The sequence below is a fragment of the Momordica charantia genome (genome assembly GCF_013281855.1).
Source record: "Momordica charantia cultivar OHB3-1 chromosome 4 unlocalized genomic scaffold, Mcharantia_2.0 BLBB01000004.1, whole genome shotgun sequence".
NCBI lineage: Eukaryota > Viridiplantae > Streptophyta > Magnoliopsida > Cucurbitales > Cucurbitaceae > Momordica > Momordica charantia.
This window is the reverse complement of record NW_028275162.1, coordinates 1,219,993-1,238,803: the sequence shown is the minus strand read 5'-3', so window position 1 is coordinate 1,238,803 and position 18,811 is coordinate 1,219,993. Positions and strand designations below refer to the sequence as shown.

The 18,811-nt window shown below is 35.0% G+C and overlaps 1 protein-coding gene across 3 annotated transcripts; it reads right to left on the bottom strand.

Annotated features, from left to right (window-relative positions):
* Positions 1-3,235: 3,235 nt before the first annotated feature.
* Positions 3,236-18,728, bottom strand: LOC111016841 (zinc ion binding protein). Of its 3 annotated transcripts, none has more exons than XM_022292379.2 (23): positions 18,400-18,725; positions 17,619-17,831; positions 17,380-17,519; positions 16,896-16,991; positions 15,959-16,026; positions 15,680-15,781; positions 15,094-15,238; positions 14,098-14,241; positions 13,900-14,019; positions 13,663-13,719; positions 12,899-12,958; positions 12,247-12,354; positions 11,846-11,988; positions 11,580-11,658; positions 9,822-9,884; positions 9,585-9,715; positions 8,187-8,292; positions 7,463-7,651; positions 6,553-6,780; positions 5,457-5,612; positions 4,634-4,795; positions 4,115-4,231; positions 3,236-3,638 (listed from the first exon to the last, which is right to left on the bottom strand). In XM_022292379.2, exons 1-23 carry the CDS (start codon positions 18,560-18,562, stop codon positions 3,462-3,464), a joined length of 2,967 nt encoding a protein of 988 aa, XP_022148071.1. In that variant the 5' UTR covers positions 18,563-18,725; the 3' UTR covers positions 3,236-3,461. The 3 variants fall into 3 exon arrangements, with proteins under 3 accessions (XP_022148071.1, XP_087978835.1, XP_087978837.1); XM_088122709.1 differs by lacking the exon at positions 18,400-18,725 and adding an exon at positions 18,189-18,324; XM_088122711.1 differs by lacking the exons at positions 3,236-3,638; positions 4,115-4,231 and having other exon boundaries at positions 4,655-4,795; positions 5,410-5,612; positions 18,400-18,728.
* Between the last annotated feature and the right edge of the window lie 83 nt (positions 18,729-18,811).

Here is an 18,811-nt window from a genome sequence, read left to right as displayed (position 1 = left end):
GACGGAAAATGGGAGATAGAAAAAACCGGTGGTTTATCTTAAAACCGCCTTGCAAATCCTGTTTCCGGTTTGCAGACTAGACCCAGCTGCTCTGTCTATAAATATCACTGCAATTCCTCCGTTTTGGCAAGCAACGAAGATCTGGTGAACGAGTTGAGTGAGTGACTCAGTAGCGGCGGACGATTTTCTCAACTTTGAGTAATAAAACGTAAAATATGAGTTGCCTGAACAGAGTGGGGATGGCGGCGAGCGTGGCTGTGGCTCAAGGCCACACGGAGATCGGGCATAAGTGGAAATCTGGCCTTAAATCTCTCCGGCAAGGCAGGAGACTTTTGTCTTCCGGTGAAAATCCGGCGGATCTCCGGCCACTGTCCAGTTTGATGGGATCGGAAGGCCCCGGAGCCGTCCAGAACTGTGACGCCGGCGACAGGAGGGCGCAAACCGAGGATTCGCTCCGGCGAGTCATGTACTTGAACTGTTGGGGCCAGGGTTGATTTGACCAGAAGGTTATCGTCGGTGATGTATGAAGGAATCTGATCGCCGATCGGTGGTCGGGATCGGATTCTCGGGGCTACAAAGGCGAGTTGGAATTCAAGGTAATTGATCCGGAAACGACGCCATGAGGATGATGAATTGATCGATAGCTTGAAAATTATTCGGAATGGATCGCTATGTAGCTTTGAGATAATTGTACAGAAAAAAAGGGGAATGGTTTCGTTGAATAAAAGAAAATCTTGGTTCTGATTACTTTTTGAGTGTTCATATGCAACTAATTAGAGCACAACCCTAACTAAACTGCAGCAACTCGTGGTGATCAATAGATCAGATCCAGATCCGTTCAACTAGTTTCATGAATTGAATGCTTAACCCTCGTATTTCAGATCCCTAACCACTACACGGAGAAAGTTCATAGACTAAAAATTGAAGAACCTGCCATTAATTTGCAGTAAAAGATCAGGCTACCAAGTGGGCAAAGAAGCCAAATAAACAGAATCAATTACAGAAACTTCTTGGAGCCGAGATTTGTAGCGAAGTGAGTTCCATGTCAAGTGGTTAGAAGTTCGGCCGTTGGAGTCACTGTTCATATTTTCAGATGATTCCGAATCCAGTTCTGTCATCTCACTTATTTCTAAACTCTATTAATTTCCTCTTCTGTCTTTCTCTGTCTTTCTTTTACTACCGAATTCATCGGCGGAAACTTCATCAATCTTTCAAGAAAGAAAAAATTCGACCAAGGAAAATTTGCAACTGAGCGCAGAATTGGTTCCAGTTCCAAATGTTCGAAACGGAAACATGACCGGTTTCTTTTACTCCCAACCGCCAAAACTTCATCAATCTTTCAAGAACTTGAAATAGAGAAAATTTTGACCGAGGAAAATTTGCAACTGAGTGCAGAATTGGTTTCGGTTCCAAAATCCATGTTCGAAACAGAAACACGACTGGTTTAATCTTCTCGAGGAGGTGCAAGTGTTATATGCATAAAACATAGCCATTCCTTATATGAAATCCATTTGCCTCTTGGTGGTTACTGCACTTTTTCCAAATTTTATTGAAGTCTAGATGTACATAACCACACAAAATCACTTAGAATTTGTGCTTCTGATGTCTGCAAATGTAAGCTTTGCCTTTGAATAAGATTTGGAAAGATCAATCCTGAAAATGAATGCGATGTGTGAACCCAAAAATCCATTTTCTACAACTTGAAACCTCAGTCTTTGTTACTTAAAATGTTGCAAGAGTCTTTGAGTCTTTGTTATCCTCTAGTTATTTTGGTGGTCATAAATACAGGAACCACCAACTTCTTTGAAGTCGTAGTCTCAATCCCAACCAATTAATTTATTGGACCATTAATTTCAGTACTAGACAATGGGTTGTCTTTTTCTAGCTAGGGGCACATTCATCATTATTTACTTCAAATTTCAAACACTCGCGCACCCATGCAAAATAACTCAACTGAATACATAGACCATCTACCAAAAATTTGATTTAAGGTCCCATCTACTTAGCTCGGAATGAAAATCAATTGAAATGAAAATGTTATTCCTTTCATATTGTTTGTACTGTCTGGAATCTGAATAAGATATATAACAATTACTATACTCCTTTCTCTTTTTTTAGCTAATTACAAATATATTATTGTAAAATTACAATAATAATGAATTTTAATTTAATTTATTACTATATTATTGATAGTAAATATTTTTTATTATAACAATTTATTTAATATTAATAAATAATTAATATTAAAATAAAATTATATCAAATTAATAATTAATAATTAAAATAAAATTACATCAAATAGTATCTATTGATATTAATTAATATAAATTAATAATATTATATAATAAAATCACATCAACTAATGAAAATTGAATAAGTTATAGAATTATAAAAAAATTAATTAAAAATTGCATGAGCGTAATTAATAGATGAGAGAGAAAAGGTAAAAGTTGTAAAGTAATTGTAATAAATATGTGAGATCACGTAATAAAGAATGATTGATGAGGTTGTAGGAGTGTAATGAGGTATGAGATTACAAAATTTTAGGTGGATCCCACCATTTGATTCCATTCCTACAATTTGATAAATATCATCAAAGTGAATGAACACCATCAAAGTGAATGAAAGTTTTCGTTACGATTGTGGGTAAGTAAACGGGTCTAAAATTAAAGTTAGAGGTTCAAATCTCCACCCTCACGTTTAACTTAAAAGAAAAAAAAGGTTTCAATCTGTGCAATTCTATTGGGCAACAAAGAACCGCTAAATTTTGTACAAGTACTTTTTTATTTTTCTTTTTAAAAAGTATTTTTTTTCTCTCTTCCTCTACATTCCTTCCCTCGAGTCAAAAATTTGATAATGAACACGGTCAGTAGAGAAGTAGTTCGAAACATACAAGTAGACTCCTAAACATATATGCATGAATAGAGCTGTAGAGTACTTTAGTACAAGTAGACTCCTAAAAGAAAAACTCTTATTAAACATATATGGATGAATAAAGCTCATTTTGGGGTTCACTATGTAAAAATGGTTTATCATCGTTGCGTTTAGCGGAATTAAACCAGTTTAATAAACTCACGTCTATGGAACTCTTTTGATATTACCTATTTGCTAAAAATCATATGACAAATTAAGCATCCATAACCCATTTATTTTAGATTATATAAATCCAAGCTTCTCGGTCCTATGTTTTAATAAATCTAGGCACGAGCCTAATGCATCACTTAATAGCTTTGAGTTTTGTAAGTTATCCGCACATTGAGTAAATTCCATTAACAACAAATCCCACAATGGTTCAATTCAATCACTTCAAATCATGATCACAACTCAACCGATAATAGAAAAATGTTGGAGCTCGAGAACTGAGAAAAGCAACTCCCAAACAATGCAGGAGAAAGCTTATTATACACACACCAGACCTAGAATCCAATTTTAGGTTTACTAAGAAGATGATGGAAAAAGAATCACGCAGGTAAAGAAAAGCTCCGTTGTCCTCCAAGGTTGTTATGGGGTTTAATTTCCCATGAACTGACCTGATGCGCTTCTTCCGGTGAGATAAAAGGCAAAGAGATCTCGCGGATCATCAACTCGCCACAAAATGGGCACTCTCCCGCTATGGCATCATCCAACTGCGTCCGGAGCTGCGGTAAAATCGACATCACAAAGTTAGGTACAGACAAGATAACAGTAACCAAAAGCCCAAGCTAAGTTCGATAATATGCGACTATTCAATTGGAAACTGAATAATATATTACAAAAAGAGGAAAGGGGAACAATGATCTGCCGAACTCAGTGAATGAATTTACAAGGTCCCGTTGATATTCAACAGAAAAGTAGAGTAAGTATAAAAGTTCCCGTCCAAAGATTCCCAAGATGAGGTTACGAAATGATGAAAATGGAACTAATGCGTTAGTAGGAGAGTGGGAGAGAAAAAAGCCCTTCCGAAAGATTAAGTTTTTCTCTTTCTTCAATGTCCTAATAGAATCACTCTTGGTTAAGATGCCTTGTGAAATAACAATATGCATTATCGAGCAATGAGCATGCATATACAAGTGACATCAACTGAAATTCCCAGCAATATGTTCCAAAATGCTTATTCTTAATGCCAAAAGATAACCTTATCTGCAGGAGTCATGCTAGAGATGGATTCTTCAGCAGAGCTTCCATTCGAGTCCTTTCTTGTCTCACCACCCAGTAGAGTAATTTGCTTTTGCAGATCCAGTATATACTCTGCCTGTAAAATTAATTCTAGAAGTTAGATGCAATTACCATTGCTACCCTATGGAACTTAGGAACCCAAAACCCAACTCATGACCATGAACTAAGCTATTACATCACATTGGTTTCCATTTCATTGTAACTCTGCCCATCATATGAAGTGCATAAGATGCATTCCACCAGAAAAATTGGTTACAATCTCCCAACCTCGCCATACACACACAACAAGCTTCCGTTAATCTAATTTAAAGAAAATATACTTCCCACATGCAATCAAATAATGGATAACGTCATGGAAAGATGCTGCCACCATGTTATGGAACAGAATACTACATTAGTTAACAAAAAAAAAAATGCTGCCACAAGTTAGACGCCCATGTATAATTTTTTTCCCTAGAAGTTTCAATTGCTGACTTACTTGAGCTTCATCTGTGCAACGTGTAACATGAGCGATCAAACATTGAGCATGGAATCCATGGCCACATGGAAAGACATAGAATGGGGCCATCTGTGCTACTGATGCATAGCTTGAAGCCATCCGGTAGTCTCTGCCCACAGTTAATATTCTACGCTTACAAGCCTGGTGAAACACAAATCTAGGTCTTAGTATTAAATGAAGAAATGAAGTTCGCTCTAAACTAAAAACATCAAGTAGAGATGGAAAAAGGTGTATTACAATATCGTTTCTGTAGGTAGAATTGATTTAAACAATAGAAAACTAAGGATTTGATTATTTCACATGAACACGAAGTCCAAGGCAGGTTTTCAAGGTGTTTGTGGAGTCGGCTAGAGTAACCATTATTACATGGATTAACTATTGAGAAAGAGGGAAAGGAAAATGCTATAATGCTCTATAGTGAAGAGAATGGTTGCTTCTATCCATAGAACAGCATACATCTGCACCATCACCCTACACTTCATTTAGAGAGAAGGTAGACACCGCCATCATACACTTTGCTAAGATTTAAGAACATCAAATATTAATTTTTAATATCTAAGATCTAAAAATGTGAGATGTTCTATAGACAATCCCAACCAGAAATTAGATGGTTCTTCTACACTCCCAACTTGTAATCTTGCATATAATTTTATACTTGTTCATGTGGCGTGCAATGTCAAGCTAAAGAAATGGCAAGTAATAATGTGTTTAAACTAGGAAGTTGTAGTTAAGCTGTGTGATTCGCAACTACATACTAATAACTGAAAGAATGCTATCAGGCTAGCACCAGAATGATCAATACCCCACAATCTTCATCTCGATCAATTACAGCATATCTTTGAGCAAGAGCATTGATATCTTTCCTAATATTATCGGCACCATGAGTTGCATCATTCATCTCCTGTTTCAGCTGATCAATTTGCTTGTTATAATCTTCTAATGACAAGCAAATTGCCTCCTACATAGATATGTAAAGAATTTTTAGGAAGCTGCAAGAGATTATTGAAACTCCAAATATACAAGCAGAGAGAAAGAAGATTATTGTACGCTACTACAAATGAAATATTATAGCATGGTCGCCATCTTTTTATAAACAGTTAAAGGAAATGTAGAGTTCATTCAATTTCATATACACCTATGAAACTAAAAATATCTTGTATCAGGACCATTTTCTTATCTCCAGGACCATATGGTCCTAAATCCAGATTGATCATGTCCTCTTACAATAGAAACCCCAACATCCTAAGCATAATCAAGCTCATTAGATGTTGAAGTCATTCATTCAACCAGCAACAAACAACTCATTTTTAAAAAATTTGAATTGAAAATCAAAATCAAACAAAAATAACAATTGTAGAAATTGGATAAAGACCAGCAGCAAAGAAATTCTACATTGTATAGAATAGAGAAACATCCAGCAAGTTGGGCAAAATCCTTAGAAGCCTCCCTATAAGCCAAGCTTAACACAAACACCGCACTGTTCCCCCCTCACTATACCCTGCCTCCCTCCAATTTTTAATCCTCCAGTAAAGCTTACAAACTTCCCCTTCTAACAAACTCACAGACAAGCTAAATAATTTGTATAGCTAAACTTGAAGAATCTAACAAAATCCCAGGTCATTCAAGAAAAATTTAAGGCTCCCTATGAGCCAAGCTCAACAAAAATTCCTCACTATTCCCTCCCTCCCTCCATCAATTTATAATGCACCAGCCCAAAACTTCCCCTCACTTCTAACAGACTAAGATACAAACTAACTAGTTGTGGTATAGCTAACCTTGATATCTAATCTAACAAAATATTATTTTTAAGATGATAAAAGAGGTTGGTAAACAGAGAAAAGAAATCAACATGATCCCTAAAGTTGGAACGAGGAGTTTGTTAAAAATAATAATTGCACCTTGAAGTCATCAATCAGAGCAAAGTCTGGAAAGAAGGGCAAAATATCCTCAATCTTTAATAAACCATCAGTTTCCTTTAGAAAAGCTATTGCTTTTCTTATGTTCTCCCTTTTAGTTCCTTTTTCCAGTTCAATAACATGCTTGGCGATCATGAGCCAAAGCTTCTTTCTTAAGTCTTCATCATCCTCAACCTTGTCCGCTTCAGCCATAGCAAGCTCAGTATCAACCTAATGCACCAAGATAACACAAGAAATGTGTTTTAATATGCATGTAAATAGCTATGACTTTATAAGAAGTTGACCAAGAACATTTAAACATTCTCTAAAAGAGAAATTGAAATTCCCAGGTCGTAGAGCTTTTCAGGGGTACTTTTCTAGTTCCAGTTTTTCAGGTGCTAGTTTTGAAATAAGAATAAATAAATAAACAAACATCCAGGTGACCTGTAGGCATTATTGATGTCTACAGCTTTAATATGCTTGTAAATAACTGACTTTGTAACAAGTTGATCAAGAACACTAACATTCTCTAAAAGGGAAATTAAAATTCCCAGGTTGTAGAGCTTTGCAGGGGTAATCTTCTAGTTCCAGTTTTTCAAGTGTTAGTCTTAAAATAAGAGTAAATAAATAAATAAACATCCAGTTGAGCCGTAGGCATTATTAAAATTCCAAGGTCGTAGAGCTTGTCAGGGGTATTCTTCGAGTTCTAGTTTTTCAGGTGCTAGTCTTAAAATAAAAATAAATAAATAAATAAATAAACATCCAGGTAAGCTATAGGCATTATTGATGTCTGGTTTACTAATTTTTTCTATCCCCCCTGGCTAGGGGGAAAAAAAATTCAACATCAAGTTTGTGCTAGAATACATAAAGTAAACAGCATGAATTAATAGAACAACTTCACAGTGAATGTGACCTGTAGGGCAAGAGCAACTGCTTCTTCATGCATGTCCATCATGCTGTATATATGAACACAGGCTCGCATTCTCTTTTCCTTGAGACAAAGACGCAAAGCATACTTTGGATCATAGAAGAACTCGGGGCCATTTTCCTGCCCTTTCCCAAACTTGCATTGCAGGAAACGTAAAAGTGCACTGTCGTCTTCCTATTATAATAAAAAGAAAACCAACAATGAATTTGTATATAACTTCCTCCACGTTCAATAAAAACAGTAAAAATATATGCATAAGTAAAACTCAAATGTTATTTATTAGTATTTCCAATTAGGGAGCCTCCTTTTTGTAATCTCTTGTTGTTTCCATTCGTACATTTCATATCAGCCACAAAAAGTTTAGTTCCTTATCAAAATAATAATTAGTACTTCAAGTTAATCACAATTTCAAGCCACTCTAAATCAAAATTTAACCTGCCACACATTGTCTAGAATTGGTTCTCCAATACAAGTTTAGTAACTCACTCCAAACCTTGCTGTCAGTTATTAATTTCAACTGAAACCACAGAACAACAGATTAACTATATGTTTGAAGACTTTCTTGGAGATATATATGATATCCATATAAGGTGCATGCCTACACCATTTCTAAAAGAAAGGAAATCTCACTAAAAAGACTACTTAATCAATCTATTAACAGGAACAAAAAAATCCCAAATTCTATTTCTAATATGAAATGCAAATCAACCTGCTTGGCATACAAAGACAGCAGCAAGTTGTGAACTCCAGGATCCTCATTATGTAATCGATGAACACAGTATTCCAAGTATTTGATGACTTCGTGAGTTTCATTCCTGAAAGTTATACAAACAAGTAATTCACAGTTGGCTATACCAATTAAAAAATTGATGTTTACTTTGAACTATTACTCTCTAAGCATTATAAGTTACTCCTAACTCCAAAAGATATATATGTGTGTGTATATATATATATATATTAATAAGAAACAGATGTGTATTAATCACAAAAAAGAGGATAAAGCCAAGGGGCAAAGGGTGGAGATCACCCTATCCCAAGCAGCAAGAAATAAGAGCATTACAATCACATATAATCATAGTGAGGCTATAGTTACAAAAGAATTTCTCGTGGTTGGTTGAAATTGGACATCTGCTCGACAAACTATTTTAGTATTTTCATAACTTATTATCATTTTTTCATGTGGCCCACGCCCACAAATCCACCTCTCACTACCTAAAGATATTAGATTACTCAACCACATCAAGAAAGAATCCAGAGGAGAAAAGAGTATTAAACGTGATAGGAGTATAATATCAGTGTTAAGACATTAATTGCAACTGCCACATCCTTCCATAATTTTAACTTTCTATGGATCTCCAACTATAGTTCCGACAAAAACACATCTTCATTCTTTGGAAATTTCCACTAGTTAAACATTTTATAATAATAGATTTCCAACAAGAAGTTTCAAGCCCCCCACCGCTATCATCCTGATCCAAACCTCAATCCTTTTTTTCTTCTCTCTTTTTGATAATTTTGGAAGTGCAATCTAGTTTTCAAGACCCTCAGCTAATATCATAGGACTACTTGAGTTTGCAACATTTCATGAAACTCATAGAATACCTACTATCCCAGGTAGGTGATTACCCTCTTTTGAACCCATAACTTAAATATGTTTACTTTACTACTTGTCCCTGTGGACCACTAGGTCAATCCTGGTGGTAAATCCCAAGATAGTTATCTCTATCTAATTCATATAGTTAAAATCTGAGTGAATTTGGAAGCATTAAATATGTTTACTTCACTACTTGTCCCCTTGGACCACTAGGTCAATCCTGGTGGTCCATCCCAGGATAGTTATCTCTATCAAATTCATATGGTTAAAATCCAAGTGAATTTGAAAACCATCCTCATTTTGAAAAAGATACTTGAGATAAAATGTAAATTATGGAAATGGAAAAAAAGATCGTGCTGTTTGAAAATAACTGAAAAACAGAATGAAAAATACTTTTCAAATTTGTTCCATTTTCCATGTAATAAATAACTAAAAACATTAAACTAATAAGAGAAGATTAGAAAGCAGTATAACATATTAATTAACTTTAAGGTGGTGATAAATTCAAATTACTTTGCATGAGGTTCCCCTGAATAACGCATCATTGCAGGAATCAGCTTCCTTGGGTTAAGATTGTTTGTGATCATCCATGACTCGACAGTCTCATATGCATCAAGCATGATAAGCTCTGGGGCAAACTTGTACTGCAACATATAAATTCCATACCTTGATTTTAATGAATATAAAGGTGAAATAATGAAAAGTAAATATGTAAATGCAGCACGCTGAATTCTAAAATTTGACCAATACCTGAAGTTCAGCAGGCGCTCCAGGTTTTTGAAGCACTTCTAATGCTTTCTTTGCTTCCCCTTGCTACATCAAAAGACCAAAGGAGAGAAGTATGGAAAAATATATATACATAGTTATAAAAATATATAGTACTGTGAACAATAATGAGATAATAAAAAGTTTAAGAAATGAGGGAAGATTGGTTAGAGAAATGAAAACTTATGTAACATATTTTCTTATTTCTTTTAAGAATAATTATAAAAAAACTAAGGAACACTGCAGTGTACACCTCAATGGGAGCACTTATTGTCTAATGCACTGATAGGTTTGCTATTAGGATAGATTAGGGATATTGTTAGGGTATTAAGTGTATATTGGTAATTGGATTTAGGAGGTTTAGTTAAAAAAATAGAGGGAGGGGGAAATGGTGAAGGTAGGCAATTAGTAGTATGGTTTAGGCTTGAGTAAGAATACTCAAGAGAAGAGGGGAGGGTCCAAGTACCTCGAATTACTTGGTAGTACTTGTAGTTCTTATATTTTGTTATATTTCAATATATTTTTAGTTCGGGTTCTATCATGCACATACTTTAAACTCCGATTTGGTAGTTGGTAAGGTGAGGTATAGAAACACCACGGGGTCCTTGCCTAAGTGGATGTTGAGAAATCTCACAAAAAGAATGCCCTACGTAGGTGTTTAATAAAGAGCAAATGGTGGATATCCTTGGGAGGTAAAGAAAAGATTCTACTAGTAAGAATTTTATTGCTCTGTGGGTTGATATTGCAAAAACAAAATATATCTTTGAACGAAGCATCTTTTTTAAGAGTGGAAATGGGTGGAGAGGCTTAAATTTTGGACTGATGCTTGGCTAGATCCTTCTCTGACCCAGCTTCTCCCAAATGTTCTCCTCTTCAATAGATAGTTGGATGAAAGGTTGCTCTTCATATCACAGATGGAAAATGTTCACCTAAACCAAGAATAAGGGTCTTTTTTCCCTTCTTCTTCTTCTTCTTTTTGGAAGTTTGAATCTTGCCTCTTTACTTGTAAATCTGCCAATTTCCAGCTGAATAATAGAGGTAGCAGGTGGGATAGCCCCCACTCTAATCTGATTTTAGGAGCTAAGAACCCTGAGATGACCAAGTTCTTCCTTTGTTCATGGCTTACAAAAGTCTAAACCATAAAGATTCAGAAGTTAAATCCTTCCATGGCCTTATTGCCTGCTGTTTGCTCTGATTGTTTATCCAAATAAGAACCCGTGGACCATCTATTTGTTCACTGTCACGGGCTGAAAGGGGATTAAATTTACTAAGTCAAATTTTTGGTTTTCTTAGGTGCAGTCCTAAATAAATTAGTGCTTGGCTGTACGGAATTCTCTTACCAGTGGTTGCATGGGAGAGCAAGAATTTGTGGCTAATGCTTTAAGAGTTATATTGTGGTAGCTTTGGAAATGAGGGAACAACAGAATTTTCAGAGATAAGTACAGACTTTTTGAAGACTTTTTTGAAATAGTACAATTTAATGCCTCTAACTGGTAGGAGGGCTCTTCGCAAAGAATTTTGTAATTACATTCTTCAATAAATCTATATAGGGGGTGTTTTGTCTGAGTCCTGTCTTTCAGGCAAGGGAGCATCGTCTCCTTGGGCTTTAGGTCATTTGTCTTCTTAAAAGTCTCTGCTTCTAATATAAAAGAAAAATTCCAAAAGGATGGTCTTCACCCAATTGGTAGATGAAAACAATACAAAACATTTCATCATAAGTTCATATTGGTGGTAATATGGCACCTGAATGTAATGGTGGACGACAATTTCATACTGCTCCTTTAGACCAGCAAAAAACACTAGCTCCTCGACGCGACCATAACTGCAAGATATCATCTTGTAGATAATTAAAGTTATTGTATTGAAAATTATTCAACGGAAAATGATAGAAACAGAGATTTGAGAACAATTACGCTTCATCCAAATCATTATCTCTTTCACTTTCTTACCAGAAGATGCATACTGATACGGTGAAACAAAAATTTTTTGCAGATAACATGACAGAGTACCTCTCTAAGAGTTTCATTGTAGTGACTTCATCCAGTACATCTTTGCAATCACTAAGAAAAGCACGAAATTCTTTAATGATTGATTGGTACTCTGTACTATGCCCATCAGATGCAATGTCATCATCCAAGAGTAGACGGTTTATCTAAGATCAAAAAACAAAGAAAATAATTGAAACCTAGAAAAAGAGAATTTCATTTCCATGATATCATGGAGAAAATTGGAATACCGGTCAGAATTTATATCAGACAGACATTTCAGACTGTTCATATCATGTTGTATATCATACAATTTTTCACTTATTGCATCTAAAGAGCGCTAGAGAATTAATGGAAAAAAAGTCCTAATAGAAATAGTGTCACTATTTTCCACTCAGGAGTCCGTGTCAGACCAAAGTAATAACCTTATCCAAATACAACTCAGTTGCCCAGGTGGAAATCATTGTTATTTGGCATTTATCATCCTGGGTAAGATTATCAAGCTTCCGCAACAGAAAAGTTCTTAAAGCATCCTGCAAGTGAGAAATCAAAATAAATTTGCTGTAAGAGGTAAAAGATCAAAATCAAGTCAATCTACAAAGCACATGCAAATCCAATCTCATGTAGGCTTGTAATGAATGTCTCATAACAACAATGATTAAGAGTATACCTAAGATTTAATTATATGTAGCTATAACTGCATGCATATTTTTTAGGGTGGCAGCTGTAAGTAACAGTCTATCAGAATAATGTCTTCCCACAGATCAACCAGGTCAAAGTGAACAATGGAATCTCGGTCAAGGATTTTGCCAGTTGGAAACAATTTGTAAAAAGAAAAAAAATCCAATTACATGACGGGATCAAGAAATACAAGCATTAAAAAAATCCCAGTTCAAAAAATATGCACATCCAACAAGAAGTATAAGGGGGAAAATTCGACAAAAGAAAAATAAAGACTACAGGAAAAAGCACGGGTCATTTGTCCAACAAATAAAACAAGATGATGATGCAGACAAATTGTCATACGCATATTCATTAAGCTGCAAAGGTTAAATGACGATAAGAAGTTTTATTTACCTGTTCGCTTGCACTTATAAATTTCAGAGTGATCTCTTCAAATGATAATATGTAATTGATCTGCACAAAAATGCTCTCTAAGTAACAACATTGATATCTACATGAAAGCCAAAGAAAACTATTAATCTTGAAAGTCTCCGATAGTAAGTTGCAGATACTCGATCAATATGACATATCCAATGATCAGTTTGCTCTTAGGCAATCACTTGGTGTAACAATAACCATTTAGGAATATTAGGCAATCACTTGCAAGTTTTCCCAGAATATTTGGAGCCGGTTCTTTAAAGATTTTTGAGGTTTCTTGGGTTCGTCATAGAGTTCGGGGGCTACGGTGGAGGAAGTTCTTTTGTCTCATCCTTTCCGAGAGAAATGGAGGTTTTTGTGGCAAGCTTGTTTCTTTGCAATTTTGTGGGGGATTTGGTTGGAAAGGAACAACAGAATTTTTAGGGGGTGGAGAGAGATAGCGAGGTGGTTTGGGATCTCATTAGATTTAATGTTTCTTTATGGGGTTTTGTTTCGAAGATGTTTTGTAATTACCAGTTAGTTTCTATTCTTTGGATTGGAAGCACTCCTTTAGGTAGGGCTCCTCCCAATAGGCTTTTATTTTTGTATGCCAGTGTTTTTGTTTTCCATTTACATTTATCTTAATGAAAAGTGTAGTTTCTTATCAAAAAAACAATAACCATTTAGGAATCATATACAATAAATAAATAAAATTAAAAAAAAAAAGGCAAGCTAAATAGAATAAGAGAAGGAGATTTCACTTTAGCATAGAAGGACGCAGCTCTGAGATAATCCTTGGATTCTAATGCACCTTCAGCCTGCATCATTACTTACACTAGTTAAAGAAGAATGGTGCAAAACACAACCACATGTTAGAGACAAATCAACCTCCAAATTGGTAGAATTCCTAAAATTTTATAATATTATTGCAAGAAACTGGAATTAAAAAATAATAAATAAATAACTTTCACAATGCCTACAAGCCAGCTACCTAGTACCTGAGCCAGATAGACTTGGTCTCTCTGAAGAGAGTCGCGACAATTGGCTAGTGCTGCAGTGTACTCTTTCATGTCCAGATAAACCTTCCACATATCTCGTCCTTCATCGTTAACAGATACCTATGCTTAAAGGAAACAAATTCTCTTATAATACTGCCGTGAAATGAAACCCAAAGAAAAAGAAAAAAGAAGACATACCTGAAAAACAGAGTTTTGGTCATAAGCATAAAATAAACCAGCAGTGGCATCACTACATAAACCAAGGATACCCCTTGAGGTTGCCTCTGCCGTCTGATCAAACTGGAGTTCCTCAATGATTTGCTCACTAATTCTATTTACAACCTAGAAATAGTAAATAATTCAAGATGAATTTTAAAGCTAGAACAAGAGAACTCATGAATGCAAAAAATGAATCAGGTAGAAGAAACCTTGTGGGAAACTAAAGGAATCCTCATCTAAATTCCAAGGACATGAATCCCCATACAAACCATCTTATAAACACACACACACGAAAACCAAGGCTCCCTCACTGAGTACTAAAATATTCAGTCCGTGAGGTTGCGTGTAGTAATAGTTAAAACAGACCTTTACTAAAAAGAAGGAAAAAAAATATTCACCATTAAACTTGGCAAGTAGTATCAATTTTCACCTTAAATTTTCAATTTCATCAAATTGTATTGGATTTGAAAATTTGAAACTTTGATAAGTGTTGCAATTTTTACCATCTATTCAATTTTCACTATTCACCACTAATTTTAACCAAAAAGAAAAAACATTAAAAACTCACCAATTTAATGAAAATCAAGCTTAAATTAAGTTTGACAATATCAACTGTTAAATAACTTCTCCAAAACTTAAAAATTGCAAAAAAAATTGAAAAAAAAAACTAGCTCTACCATCACTTTTGTCTCAATCATACCAATCTCATACAAAATATATATTTATAATTCATTTGACGCACACGAGAATACTTTTTTCAGCAATTCTTCAAATGAAAATTTTTTAGAAGTGTAAAAATTGTAAGGTGAATATTGCAACACCTATCAAAGTTTAAGGTTCAATTTGATGAAATTGAAAATTTAATTTAAAAATTGATACGCTTTGCTAAGTTTAGGATAAAAATTGATCATTTCCCTTGAAAAATTAACAAGAAACATAACATACGAGTTAACACAAGTTGCTCAGACAACACACCTTAACCTTGTTACCAATCAGAAGCAAGAAATGAAATTCAGACACTGCCATGGAACTTGGTTTAACTGTTCCAGCACTTTCAGACAACTTAGAATAGTCCAAAAGAGCCTTATTTTCAACAAAATTTTCATCTCCATTTGAAGAACTGCACAAAATGTTAGCATGAAAGGCTAATTATTAAAACAATGTAATCAATTATATCGTTCAGAACCAGTGCTGATATATTAAAAGACATTTGATATAGTGGGGGCAGCACCATCTAAGTTTAAAACACTAAACACAGGATTCAATTAGTCATTGGATTATTAAAACAAAAAGAAGGAACATTTTCCATTATCAACTAGTGTAGGTCCAACTTCCAAGTCAGCTTACGCAGCTCTTTTGAACTTCAAACAACCAGATCCTGCTACACCATTTGGATTTTTTTGAAAAATTTCCATTTGGAATCAAGAAACTATTCAAATATTTTTTTTATGTAATCAAGAGATTCATAAAATATCAATATCTACGTAATTTGCCACCAAGAGTCCAAGATGTAATTAAATTAATATCCTCAAAGATAAAATAAGAACATTCCAACTCTTACCGATGTTGTGATCCAAAATTTAACCCTCCATGATAAATGCCAGCTCCAGAAAGCCAGGCAAAATGTATTGCTCTTCTTTGCTTTATATAGAAATGCAGTTCACTGAAACAATTAAATGTCTCAAAGTTCACAAAAATGTCCCACATACAATTATTGTTCATCAATTTATAACAGTATGGATTACCAACTATTAGATGGTAAAAAGAAAATAACAAGCTAGTATTGTCTATTTAATACATGGTTAGTAACATACAGTCTACACAAAAGAACTGCACTTGCCTATTAGGTACCTCACCAGGAAGTTCCATGAAATGCACTGCACGTTCCAAATAACTAGAGAAGATAGTCTGGAAAGGCATAATTTCAAACAAACAGTATTATTAACAAAAATACAATATTAGGACAAAAGGGAAGTAACAAATTCTTCAGATCACAGATGGAAGTATTTTGAAAATAAGAAATAGTCAACTTATATTAGATAGAAGAACTAGTTCGTGGATAGCAAGAAAGTTAGAGAATATGGTGCTTCAAAGAGGGAAAATAGTGAAAATAAGAATATAATGTGCCATACATACAAGTCCAATAAAATTTCAGGATCAATATAGAAAGAAGAAATAGTTTGTCATTTGAAAAGCTACGAAATTACAAGACTCAAAACGATAAAATAGAAAGTCAATATATTTTTATATTTTACAACAGAATGCAGAAAACGAATACACACAAATGTCTGCTGCCAGCATAAAATGGCCTTAGCACATAAGTCAAGACAAAAGGCCTTGGTTAAGAAATGATTATTTACACTGATTTCAGTTGGTATCCATTCATTAGCAAAGATATTTTTTATAAGGTTAGCACAGATATTATAACGTTAGAAAATAATTACTAGTCTGCAAACTTGTTTCAAAATCTATATTAATATTTTAGAAAAATTTGCACAAAAAACTAATAAGTCTGAGCTAACTACAGAAAAGTAAAAGGTATATAAGGAACAAACAATGTTCTATAGATGTACACAAGCTCATCTTACGTAATAAAAATATAAACTGGTTGTCTATGACTATGACCAATGAATTACTACATAAAGAGTATAATAGGATTTTCCCCCTTTGAATCATTTGTACAACATATATTTCCAAAGGCCAGAGTGAGAAACTCACAAGTCACAACCATAGAATTCCAAACTTATCAACAGGTCAGGGATTAAAAATTAAATTACCTCCAACGATCCTGTTCCAGTGAAAGAGTACAGTCGTGTTGGAGTAACAGCCATTACATAATATCTCATTCCATTTAGCATTCCAGTTGTTTCCATCTGCATGAAAAGAAAGTCAAGTGAGAGTTGACAGGATTAAAATTGCAGACATATAATTGTATCCTCACCAACCAGAATAGAAAGCGGAAGAAAAAGAAGAATAGGGAGAAGGATGTTTCAACCTTCATCTAATACTTTGAAAAGTTTGCAAAATTATTCAAAGCCAAACTTGTGGAATTGTCAGCTAATTATTCGTAATGGCTTATTGAGAAAATAAATGATGAAGTTCCCAGAAAAATAGGACTATGATCAGAAATATCATAATTTTTTCTGACATTCAATTAAAATTAAAATAGTCATATTATATCAGGAAGTATAGTAGGAAGAAACGACTAAAAACATTGAAAACTACAGCACCAGAAGAAAAATACTAATGAGCACGATGTACCTGCAAGCCCATAAAAGCTTCTGGAAGTTCTGCTAATTCGAAAAGAAACTTTACATACTTTTCCTTTTTTTCCTTCTCATCCACCGCAAGTTCGAACAGTTGTCCATTTTCAGTACCAAGAATGACCTCCTTTGTAGAAGCTGCTCTTAGAATTGGTGTGTAGTAGCAAGAGTAAGTTAATTAGTGCCAACTATAATGCAAATGTCAACCAGCGAACAATAGTGGGATCTGGAAGGAACCTTCAGTTATATGTTGCCTATTCCAGGCAACAGCATTTACAACGAGACCTTTCAATGTGGTTAAAAGTCGAGGTTTAGACCACTTGGCATGCATATAAAAAGTATCAGCACCACCACCACCAACAATTGTTGTGATACAATGACTACCTCCTGGATCAACAAATACGCTGTGGATTGATTGTTCTCCAGGACGACCCACAGAGAGATCAAAATCTGTTTTTCCAAATATAAATAAATTATCATGCAATCATTCTTTCATGTTTCACTGAAATTTTTATGCGACAAAGTTATGGTCAGATAAAAGTAAACATAAAATTCAAAGCAAGATTCTGATTTAAAGAACTTCCTGATCAAACTAGTCTAATATATTTAGACATTTGAGCTAATGACTCAATTAAAGAGTGGAAATGTCAGATTCACCTACACCAGAATTCATTTTAATTACTCGACATAATAAGATTACAGCGAGAGTCATAACTCCATAACGACCACCAAGATGAGGCAAGGGATTAGTACTGTACGGGACATCACTATCCCCAAAGCTCGAGTAGATTAGAACTGAAAACCTACTTGAATCCGGTTTCATTCAGTTTGCAGCTCCTACTTGATTTCAATTCTATAAGCAATATCACTCAGTTCACGAGCCATTTCCCGTCGGGCGAAATTGTATTCCGAGACAAAAAAAAATATATAAAAGATCGGGCCTAATCTTTTCTTCGTTGTTCAAAAGTAATTAGATTGGATTGCGTACAAGTAATTTACACAGGATGGAGAATCATACCGATCGAGTCTCCAACTCCAAAGTCATAGCGGATGACCCAACCTTTGCTGGTGCCTAACAAAATGACATCGTTCCCAGCGGCCATGCAGCTGACAACTCCCCTCCCTTTGGCCGCATACCTTTCTAGAAGATCGACCGTGAACACCGGCCTCCCGGATTCCATTTCTGAAAGCTCAGCGAGTGCAAGTGCCGCACCACAGAACTCGGAACACAAACCTAAACAAATTGCCGGGAAATTTCTACTCCGACGAGCAGGCCATCGGCGATCGCACCGTTTGTTTGCGGGAAGGAATTTAATGTAGTTTCACTGTTTGACCATATCCACTCGAAACACACCGTACTTTTGCCCCCTTTTTTCTGGCGCGGTTCGACTCGGTTTTCTCCAAAATAAAAAGTCGAACATTGTGCTTCG